The 12,095-nt window shown below is 37.9% G+C and overlaps 1 protein-coding gene across 1 annotated transcript in view; it reads right to left on the reverse strand.

Moving 5' to 3' along the window:
- Positions 1-231: 231 nt before the first annotated feature.
- WDR64 (WD repeat domain 64) overlaps positions 232-12,095 on the reverse strand; it is a 77,793-nt gene continuing 65,929 nt past the window's right edge. Inside the window, 8 exon segments of the mRNA XM_074820531.1 lie at positions 232-375; positions 3,388-3,487; positions 5,704-5,889; positions 6,900-7,009; positions 7,418-7,479; positions 9,150-9,255; positions 10,586-10,675; positions 12,000-12,053. Of these exon segments, the coding sequence (XP_074676632.1) occupies positions 232-375; positions 3,388-3,487; positions 5,704-5,889; positions 6,900-7,009; positions 7,418-7,479; positions 9,150-9,255; positions 10,586-10,675; positions 12,000-12,053 (852 nt within the window).

The following is a 12,095-nucleotide window of genomic DNA, read 5'->3' on the forward strand; positions in this document are numbered from 1 at the left end:
GCTGGTTAAAGGAGTCAAGTCTGAACAAAAAGTTAATGACATGAGGTTGAACAGAAGAAGTAAATGTCTGTAATACTCACCTTGCGGCACGCTCTCTTCAACTGGCTTCCCAAGCTTCCACCAAATGGAGAATGGAATTGGGTAGTGAGTAATGGAAACCATGTTAGAAAATGAAATTGAGAAGCAGAGAGTTAAAAATGGAATGTCAGGGTATGTGATTGTAATAATTTACTAGTGATAATGGCTTCTGCTGTATGAATGCCACCACAAAAAGTAGAAAACACTTGTGCTTACCTCATATATTGGAAGACACACAAATACTGCGCCAGCCTCTCTGTTTCCAGACTCAAAACATTCCAAAGGTTGTCTATGGATCTGACCAAGGAAAGCCAAAGTCAGTGCATTACTAGCTGTGATGGTTTAGCCCCTGCCGGGGTCTGAGACCACGCGGCCGCTGCCCCTCCCCCACAAAGGGAGTGAAATACAAAGCCCCAAGACTGAAATAAGGAAAGGTTTAATACAACAGTGCAATAGCAACACAACAAACAACAACAATAACAATAACAGTAATAGTGATAGCAATGAACAGAGCAAAATAGCTACCAAATACAGCAGTGAGAAGCACGATGTACAAAACCACGAGTGCACCGCGCTCCCGCGCCAGGAAAAATGTGACCTGCCAGGATGTGACGTCCGCATGGTATCTGAATAACCCGGCTAGAGCTCCCCCCCCACTGCTGGGGAAACTTAACCCTATCCTGGTTAAACCAGGACACTAGCTGAAGACAAAAGGTAATGAAGACATTACTTCTGCTATTGAATTGCATGGTAACATTCATGTTATTTGAAGAAATGTATGTAATTACTATGTGGAGCAATTATGGTTTATGCACATGTTTTCTTTGTACCATGTGAAGGCTGCCTTGAACTTTTTTTTTTAATTAGGAGAGGATCAGTCTTTTGCTATAGAAAATGCATAACCAGCAAAATTCCAGCTTCCCAAGGGACACAAAATCAAGACAAAGTTAACAGCAAAATGATTTTTATCACCTAAGTAAAAGCTAGTTTTAAAGACTTACTTAGTTCTCTCACCTATTAACACCCTGGATAAGCTCAATAAAGGAATAATTTTCAGGGTACTTGTCAGGTTTGGTGGACGCATGCTATCAGAGCACAGTGGAAGTCTAGCCAAGGGGTAATGGAGTAAGAACTCCCTCTCAGATGATAGTTTCATCACAGGGCTGTCAGTCTGGCTATCCTGTTGGGCTTTGCAAACCATGAACGCTTCAGCAGCTAGTTGTGAAAGATGGAGATGAACAAGACATTTCTTCTGTTAACTGTTGAAAGCTTTGAATTTGCAAAACTACCTCAGGTACCTTGGACAGTTCATCCACACTCACATGAATCCTGAGACTTACCTAGGTATTACACTTACGGACAGGGCAGGAAATGAAACTGTCTTTACATGATATAGCTGTGATTTCACCCTAGGAAGCCAATTTATGGTCCAAAAAGGAAAAAAAAAATGCACCTACAGCTTGAAATACCACAAAGAACTCTTGTTTCCATCAAATTTGAAAACATGAGTTTAATTTGAAACAGTACATTACACAGAGATTTTCTACTTACATTTTCTTATGGTCTTACTAACACATTACTGAGTGTGCTGCAGTAGTAACAGTTTAAGAGACACCAAAACTTCAACAATGTAAAACATTCCTAAAGGAATCTCTTCCAGTGTCTGTCTGTCAATTCTAAGCATTACTCATACGCATTAATTACTAGGCATTACCCACTGCAGAAAGACAGGACAACTGAATTATGGTGAGCCAATCATATACTCTAGGTATTTGCACAGCCACTGAATAGCACACCTCTAGTCTGAAGTGCAAACTGAAGTCCACTGGTTTGATAGGCAATCCACTGGAAAATGATATGGAATCAAGCCTTTTTCTCACCAAAAGCTCAATCAGAAGGGGACTCCAGTGCTAACATATCAAGTATCTTCTGCTATGATACCTCCAGTGAGTCCTCTTTTCAAATGACTAGGTAAAACCCAAAGTAAAGCCAACCTCTACTGACTTGTTCCCCAATGACTTCAACCACTGACTTCACTACAGTAAATTTCATGTTTTATACCCATCATCAACATATTTTTCCCACTAACACTTCTCTCTCTTACTACACAGTGCTCTATCTACAGCTGTCGAACAACAGGGGACCAATGATCAACTGCTGTTACTTTGTAGTGCATGCTCCTACATCAGCTACATCAGTTTCCCTGTGATTTAAACACAGGCTGCTCTGGAGACAGTGCAGCACCTGTGACTTATAACTGTGACTTAAGTGAGCTACCAACTTGTTGCTGCCTTGGGATGAAACGACGGAATGCCTCAGAACTGCATGCTTGACTACCTTTGATTAGCAGCAAGTAATCCACTAGCTTCAAATAGTCAAGCTCCCAGATGAGATGAAAGCTGATCTTGTATCCTTGGTGTCCCAGTCAGGAAGATAAGTGAGAAAGGAAGAACTGGCTGGCAAACAGGGTGATAAACAATGGAGAGGTGTGTTCCACTCACTTTGTCATCCTTTCACCCAAGGTACACAGAGAAAAGTAGCTGGTCACATGGAGTAATGTTGTCTGTCACTGACTACTGTTTGGACATTAGCTGGCTTCATTAGGATATCAGATTGTGGTACACAGGAGACTCACAGTACCACAAATTTTAGGAGAGGGTGTTAAGAGTTCACATTCCTTATTAGCTGTTGACTATTAACCTTTAGGGAAGAATGGTCAGAAAGGTGTTAACGGAAGCTTTTTTGACAAGTGGCCATAGGATTTGTATCTTTTTCCTTTTCTACTACAACTGCAAGAGAAGTTTTATCTGTTCCCATGACTTTTAAGGGTTAAGCCAGGTAAAGATGGAGGAGCTCCACCATTATTCAATTAGAGTTGTAAAAAGTATTCATAACGATATCTAAACTAACTCAGAACTCTCCTGGTTTCTGATTTAATGGGAACCCTGGAAGAACTATTGTGTATAACCAGGGATTCACTGTTCTAGTATTTTCACATTTCCTTCAAGTAAACTTAAGATATTTAGGATTTCTGTTGGAGCATGTGAAAATTCTAGGGTTTTTTTAATGCTGTTAAACCAAACAAGTGAATCAGTGTGTGCTACCTTCTAAACTGGAATTTGGAAGTGTGATACAATAAGAATGAAAACCAGGGAGGTTTCTTCAATCCTTATGCTTATACATTTCTGTTCTAGCTTGTCCATTGAATGAGAAGAATATGTAGGGTTATTTGTGGCTAATTTCTAAATACAATTGCATTTCCTATGCACTGCACAGAACGGAAACAAATTTGTCATATACATTACCTACCTTTGGAGAAACCAGAGCTTTGAAAAACTTCAAGTCTTGAATTATGTCCACATGTTTAGGCTTTTTTAAAGCTAAAGGTGATCTGGTCAGTGATTTCCAACTGTACACACAAGACAGAAAAAAACCTGATGCACCTATCAAAATGGCAATTTTGAATACAACATTCTTATCTGGCTCCAAAAGAAAATTACTTTGAAGTGTAAATTATTCCATATATCTTCAAAATATAATTTATATTAGGACCTTTGTAGGTGTCATGAAGTGCTTCACTAACACTTTGACAATCCAGACACAGGCTTGTCAGTTAATATAAAAAACATTAGTTACCACAGCTAGGTGCTAACTCACTGTCTAATAATGGCTTTTCAGCATTTCTGTCAGTTCTGACTACAGTTCTTGTATGCCATTTTCATAACAAAGAAGGTTTCCTCTGCTCATATATCTGGTTTCCAAAGTTAACCACAAGAAGAAATGATCTAGAGTGTCTGTTAGTGTAGATTAACACAGTTTCATTTATAATGAGAAAAATTAAGTCAGATCACACAATCTAAGGAATTATAAACTACAGAGAGAAACTGTGACTATTCTTCTAATTGGGTCTCTCCACCTGCTGACATTTTTCAGTAGATCACCTGAGCCACTTGTTTAAACTGTAAGCACCTATGCTATTCAGCTGGGTTTGTACCTTTTCGGGTATATGCACATTTGGGGAATATCTGTTAATAGCATTTATAACTTCATTTACTAATTGAAATTCTAAAATATTATCTTAGTGATTTATATGACAGCTATCCAATAAGCAAATTGTGGTATCATCATGAAGGTAACTTACTTGACCCAAAAGAAGCTTCTGTATCCTGTAAAGAACAAAGCCTAGCATCTATAAGTAACACAGCATTTGGATGACAGTTAGCTAGCTATCCATTACACTGTTTGGTACAATTATCCAGAGGAATCAAGTTACTCTTGAGGTGACAGCACACAGAGTATATAGAACAATAAGACTGAAACTTTCTATTGCGCAGCATGTGGCTGCCTTTTTTTTTTCCAGTTCTCCACACAGTTAAGCAGGCTTCTCATCTGCTTCCAGTTTGTTTAATTAATGTGTTTTAAATGTATGATAGCCATTCTCCTTTAGTGAAATATTTGAAAAGTCCTCAAAAAGTAGTCACAGTTTGACACAGGCATGTCATTTATGGAAAGTTTCTTTAAGGTTAGCTGGCTTAATTACAGTATCTTTGATTCCAGAGGTTTCAAACTAGCTGCTGACTATTCAAAAAGACTACAGGAGTTAGTCCTTCAAACACAGCCAAGCACTTCTCTAAATTGATGAGTAATTGTTCTGACTTCAGTGTGACTACTCACATTAGTAAGAACTATATGGAATAATAAGGGTTAGCAGGATGCCAACCTAAATGGGGGAACAGAAAAGCACCTTAGAGATTTTCCAGTGTCCCAAAGTGCTTTGGTTAAAAGGGGGCCTAACAATGCACATGGAATATGAAACCTTACCACTAAAGCATGCATGACTTTTTAAGCCCTGAAGTAATTTTTCCCAGATTTGGACTGCTTTGTTACTAAGGGCACCGTGCATGTTGCCTCTGAAGATTTCTGCTTTGGTATTTATGTTAATTTGGGCAATCCACTCATTAATGAACTAGGGAGCTCCAGGACTAGAAATATGACTTAAGCTAGAGGGCCAAGGCTCTCTGGCTTGACTTGTAACTAACCCACATCCCTTGAGAACTCTGACTTGAAGGAGAGAGGTCCAACACTGCTATTCAACACACAACATTTATGCCAGTGTCAGAACATCATGATCAGAGGTATGTGAATGTTTCCACAACATCCCAGCGAATTTAGGAAGACCATTTTTCAAACTGAAAGATTAAATTGGGTTTATTCTTACAGAAGGATTTGGGTTTGGGTTGAAACTATTCACATTAAGCTTTTTCAATAAATTTTTTGGGATCCCAGAAGTAGATCAGCTTGTGGAACTGGAAAGGAAACAGGCTGCTAAGCTGAACAGTGTACATAACATACAGACTCTAATTAGGCTAAAATCTGAGCCAATTATGTAGTCATCATTATTACTGAATTCAAATCCTGAACATCGCCTAATCCTGACTGTCACCTGGCTATAACAATTAAGAGATTTATCCATGCTGTGTAAAAACATTTTTTAAAAGGAGTATTTCCTACAAGTTATTTAGGAAAAAAATATTTTTTCTGACCTTCAGGTGAAAGGTGCTTTTTAAGTATATTTTCAGAACTGTTTTCCCAACCATACATGTATGTAAATGTATGAGATCTTACTTGTCCCTGTCCAGCATGAGAGGATATTCAAACTTCTTCTTTTCCATATGCTTGCTTTCCTCTTTAATTATAGTAGGAAAGTTATTAACATCACAAGGTAAAATCAACCGACTGATATCTGATAATTCAAACTTCCTGGGTTGTCCAAAGTAACCAAGATAGCATCCGTTCATGGCATGCCAGTGCCTACAGACACAGTAGAAGCAGTGCCAAAGGACAGAAAGGAAAAATGAATACTTTTAGAAATGGAACAAAAGTTGAGTATATATCTGTCTAGATTTTCAAGTTCTGCAGCACTGTTTTAGAGTTCAGTATGCTAGTCTTAGAAAAAAAAAATCAATGAGATTGAAGTTCCCTGTTTATAATGTAACTAACTTGAGAGTAAAAAAATCTCAGAAAGAGGCTGTAAAAATTGGAAAACAAATTCTGTGAAAAAATTTTTCACAGAAAGAGTGGTTGGACAGTGGAATAGGCTGCCCAGGGAGGTGGTGGAGTCACCATCCCTGGATGTGTTTAAGGGTCATTTAGATGAGATGCTGGGGGATGTGGTGTAGGGGAGAACTTTGTAGAGTAGGGCTGATGGTTGGACTCGATGATCCCAAGGGTCTTTTCCAACCTGAATGATTCTATGATTCTATGTTTCTAATTACAAAACTGAGGAGTAAAGGCACCAATATCCTGAATTTCTCCTACAGTAAGGTGCTGCCACCAAAGTAGGATCTACACAGAATTTCCTTATTGATTCTCCCCCAAAAAACAAAAGAAACCCTTCCAAATGTACTTGTTAGCCAAGGAATTACAGTTGTCTATAAAGCATCTTCAGACTGCAGTGGTTTAATTGCATAAGCATTGGTTAGATGCAATGCTTAGGATCCATGTTAATTTAACAAGTATTGAAAGCTAAAACAGACTTAGAACATGAAGTAATTTCTAAAATAATGGGGCTGTTACCTATGCATTCAAGGTCACCTTGCTGAAAGAAAATGACGGTCTGCTAAAGGTCTGACTTCCTGAGAAAACTGGAAGTGTTACATTAAAAAATGAATTCTTTCAGGTGCAGAACAGAAAAAGCACACAATGTTGTATTTTATTTAAGTACTTTATCTAGCCTATCTGCAAGTCCAGCAAGAAGAGAAACTCTGGAGATAGTTCAACTGATTGGCCATAGCAGTAAGAAGTATTAGTCATTTTTGTACCTGACTGAACCATCAATAGACGCTGTCACTACCACATTTTTCTCATCTTCATGAAATAAGTCAACCACTTCAGTAGAGTGTGCCCTCCAGCAGAGCTCCTCCTTTATTTGCTGAGGGAAAAAAAGCAACATAACCACATTACTGACAGTTCTATATGCCACCATGGTTGCTAGCTTAGTGGATTTATCAGCATGGCTTTCTGAAAATTAAAAAAGGTGAAAAAGTAATCCCTCCATGAAACAGCCTGCAAAGGGCATATGGTAGAAACACCACTCAGGGGACATGGATAAATTCGTTCTTAACGTAGCCTCTTTGAACACAATGGAATAATGCTAACAGCATTTTACTTATGTTTTTCTTGTTTTTCACAGCATCAAGTTATTATTTCAAGCAAAAGACATGACCTTTATGTGCAGGAAATATTTTTAGTCCCTGTAGAGCTCTGAATCCATTTTTATCTTTTTGTCTTATCTTGGTATACTGTTCAAGTCAAGAAAATCTGTCAGATTTTTCCTTACATTTTTACTATTTTGTGGATCTTCTAAGAATGAGGCAATGTTCCAGCACATAATATGTCCCTCTGTTTAAGAAAGGAAAAAGTAAAATCTCAATAAATTTTGTTAGTGCTACACATTCACTTGTTGCTACCATATGTTCTTGGTAAACACTGAGCAGAATGAAGCAGAGATTACAGGTCAGTGAAAGTTATTTTAAGATGAACGCCACTATCTCATTGTCAAGCACAGAGTAGAAAATAATGGACTATTCATTAATATGTGAAGAAATATATATACACTTTGTGAGCATGTGTCATTAACTAGGTAGGTTTCAAATGGAAAGAAAGTAAAGTTTTTTCTTTAAATGACAACAATAAAAAAATAGGAGTCATCTTGTCAAGACAGTTATTTAGTGCAGAAACTAGGTATGAGAGCTTCCTGGGGATTAAACTGTTTTTTAGTCCTGGTAAAATGGACAAAGTTTGATTAATTACATACATAATGAAAGCTTAATGCTTTACAACCTTTTAGTGCACTCAAAGAACCACTTTCCTTATGACCCACAACTGCTCAGTTTCCTGCCTAGGCTCCCTCTTTCCTGATGAAGTTGCCTCTTATCTCTCATTTCTACTACTAGACAGAGGAATCTTTTGTGTGATTCCAACTTTCATACTGGTCACATCTGATTTCTAGGACTGTACATTTGCAAGCAAGCAAGGAGGCTGACAGAGAAGTTGACCTTTTCCTAACAAGGAAAAATCTGTAATGGGGACAAGAAATTGGTAGCACTGCAGATAAAGAGAGAAGGGTGTGGAAAGCATGAAAAGCAAATACACAGTGGCACAAACACAAAAGGCCAAAGGGAGAGTATCAGATGAACAGGTAATAGGGCGGATACTTTTCCACAACTAATTAAAATCCTGTTCAGTGCATGCTGCCTTCCTGAACTCATTTACCGATTTGAATCAATGGGGAGTGGAAACTTCATTTTCAGCACCAATGTCAAGCTACTGTTCAGTTTTGAAACAAATGGAAAAAAAACAAACTTGCTCCATCCAACTTCTGACAGCATAAGAGCAGGAAGCTGACAGGAAACAGTTCTAATAGATATTTCAGAAGCAAAGTGACACATTAAAAGACAAAAATCTCATATGACAGATGCAGAAGAGGAAAATTGCCAGGGTGATTCTAAAGGTTTGGAGGAGAATCAGACAACAGATAAACTGTTGGACTTTCTGCCAAATGAAAGCCAGATTTGGTGTGAAATTAAAAGTCTAACAATGAGCTGCTAGCACAGACCACAAGTGCTTTCTTTCCTTATATAGCAGCATATTGCTGAAGCCATTACTGTGCACTCTGTATCAGCATCCGAATCATGGCTCTTGGTACAGCCACAGCTGCAGTTTTTCATTTAGTTTTATTACCATGGATGAGAAATTTTTGTTCTTAGCAGTAATATTTGTCCTTGGTATTAATACAATATTTCAGATGGAAATTATATGCAGGGCTTGTGAATGAAGAAAATTTTATGTCTTTTACGAAGACAATTCTACTGATAATGCTACTAATGCTAAGCTTTAATCTACCATCCTTTCACACTAGAAAATACCTTTTCAATTATTTAATTATAGCCTTGATGGAGAAAGTCTGGCAGCATTTGGACCTTCATTTCCACGTTTCTGGCATATTTACAGGATGATATTTTGTGGTCCTACAGACTGTCCTGAACAGAATGACTAACATGTTTACTCACCCTTACTGCCTGCCAAAAGCATTTTAGTGGAGGTGTCTGTACATAGTGCTGTCAGAGGAACTGAAGGATAATTTGAAAATGGCAAAAGTTCTTTCCCTAAGGTTCCCTAAAAGAAATAAATAAATAGGCACATATTTATAATATCTACATGAAAAAAAATACATCAGAAGTTGAGTGCCATTGATTTGACCTATTCAGCATTACTCAGCTCATATCTATTCAGAAAGCTGCTAAAAAGGTAGTTTCCTAATCTACTGAATGACCAAGATAGCTGGGGTGTATTCTTCTGGACTGCTGTCTCTTCTACATCAAAAGAACAAGCTATTTCATTCTTCAAGCAATTCAGTCTAGATGTATGTACCCCTACTTCACCTCTTACCTCTCATTTACTGTGGAATATCATCATTATGTATCTCATTCGCCACTGAAATATTTCTTGCTGCAAATGAGCCTGTGATATCTCCTTCTCCAACTTGTGATATTTTTCAAGTAAGCACCTGTAGACTTTCTCCCTTACTGCCTCTTCAGGTTTGGAAGGAGGTGAGGGAGAATGTCTTGCTGATAAAGAGATTCTTGACTGTGTCATCCATGTAATGATGATGACAATCATACCAGTGATGACATCACCGTCATCTGAACTTGGAGATTCCTACAGGAATCTAAGCATGCTAATATATCAACTGTGAAGACAACAAAACCCAACAAAGCCCACACCTACTGTACTTGGGGACATTTACCATCATATCTGCAAAGCTACCTCACCATCTTTCTGAAGAAATCTCCCTATGACTTTGCTGGGGTTCCTGTTTAAGCCTGACATGGCTGATGTATTGTGATCACTGCCTGCCACAATGACCAATATTACCCAATCATATCATGGTACTCTCCCTTCTGGATGTATTTACTTTGTATCTCTTGTTTAGAGTAACATGTTTTCTGGAATAGAGTCTTACAGATCTGAGGTGATATGACAACTAAGCCATTGGCATTCTGTTGCATGACTGGCTTTACAAGCTGATTGACATTATGTGTTAGGATACTATTATGTCCTGATTTGTAACCCTACTAGTGCTAGCTGGCTTATGCAGTGTTCCAGAGATTTTTTTCTCTCTTTTGTGAGTAGGACAGTCTTCCTTGCCTATCATCCTTTCTTAGAAGGTAAATGTTGTGTGTGCAAAGTCAACTTCTAGACTTTCACATAACTTTACAGTCAGTTTTTGTTATAATTATTTCAAATAATGTTTTGTCATTTTCCACTTGCCATTACTCCCAGCTACAGTTATTAAAGCAGAACTAATTTGTGTCCAAGGAAGAAACTATTAACCAGAAAATGCAATAAAATATCTGCTGCTGCAATTGCTAGTTAAATTGCATGTTTCCAAAGATTAGAGTTATCTTCTCAATGGTCCAGATCCATCTCAAAGACAGTCAGCTACCTGAATACTCCATAGGCAGATACAGCCATTTTCATGAGCAGAAGCCAGTATTGGTGGGTGTCCTGCTACAGCTTTGGATGATTGTACATTCTTCTTCAAGTACTGGATATTCCTATACTTCATTGTGACTTCTGTTTTGGAACACAAATGATCATACATTTTCTCAACAATTTTTAGTACTACATTTGAATGCACAGAAATTACATAACACTAGGAAAAAACAAGTAAATTTGAAAATAAACTCCATCAAGATGGATTACTCTGAAAACATTACAAATATGGATAAAAGACAACTGAAAAGAACTTAGAACTATCTTCATGATCTTATCTAAACCAGCCAGAACTATTGCTCCATGATGCAGGGGAACCTTACTTAGAGCACAGCAACAGATTTTACAGAAACTGCAAGCACCAGTGAGAGTGGGGGAGGAGTGCAAGACAGAGGTGATCAGGACAGCTGAGAGGCAGTTCTGCAGCCTCTGCATGAGGCTTCTAGCGATTTCTATAAATTCAGCAATGAAGTGAAGTTTAATAACTAAATGACACTTAACAGTTCTGAAATCATAGATTTCTATACTTATTTCTCCAGTTCAAAACTTTTGCTAAATGCAAGGTGGTGGTCACAAAGAACCTTTTTGAGTTCCTGCTACGACTTCCCCAGAGCTGGAAATGCTTGGGGGTCCTGTGAAGGTTCTCAGTGAAACAGACATACAGTATATGCAGGACCTCACATGACTGTCTATTTCATTGAGCAGCTACAAGGTTTAGGGATATTCTGGTTTCAGGGCATGTTTTCTTTGCGAAATAAATTCAGTTTAAATTCACATTTCAGATGATCAATTTTCTTGTTACTGGGAAAGTCTGCTTTCCATCAGAGGATGTCTAAAGGATTCAGAAGAATGTAGAGGATTTGCTTGCAAATTCACCAACTCCATTTGGACAGCTTTAACTTTTAAGGACTTGACTCTCTCTTGTTTCTGTTGTTTTAAGGATATATACTGTAGGGAAGACTTTTTCTTCTAAAATTTCATCTGCTTTTGAAGATTTTGTCTGTGAGGCCATTAACTCATGCTTGACTCAAGTTTGCTCCTGCTATACCATTTCAATAATTCATTGCTTGAATATTTATGTGGAAGAGAAGTGTGTATAGCTGACATTCCCAGATTGTGCAAGGTTTTCAGCATCATATCTATTTATAAAAACCATAAATTAAGCCCTTGCATATCCTGCATCCTGGCCTGGCTTTTTGGAAATAACTTCAAATCAGAAGGGAGCAGAAGATCTTGAGGCGTGAATCCACACACCAATGATATCCCAATTATTCTAAACACAGTTTGCCAGACAAACTGAAAAACTCAGTTTTGATAGTAATCTGGGCAGAACTCATGAATCAACAACAAAGAGAATGCAAAACATCTTTCATACCTGTTGTTATTTGAATCTTAATTTCATCATTTCTTACATTTTCCTAAAAGCAAGGAATAAAATGTAACAGAATTAGAAAATGGAA

Source organism: Strix aluco, chromosome 3 (assembly GCF_031877795.1).
Source record: "Strix aluco isolate bStrAlu1 chromosome 3, bStrAlu1.hap1, whole genome shotgun sequence".
NCBI lineage: Eukaryota > Metazoa > Chordata > Aves > Strigiformes > Strigidae > Strix > Strix aluco.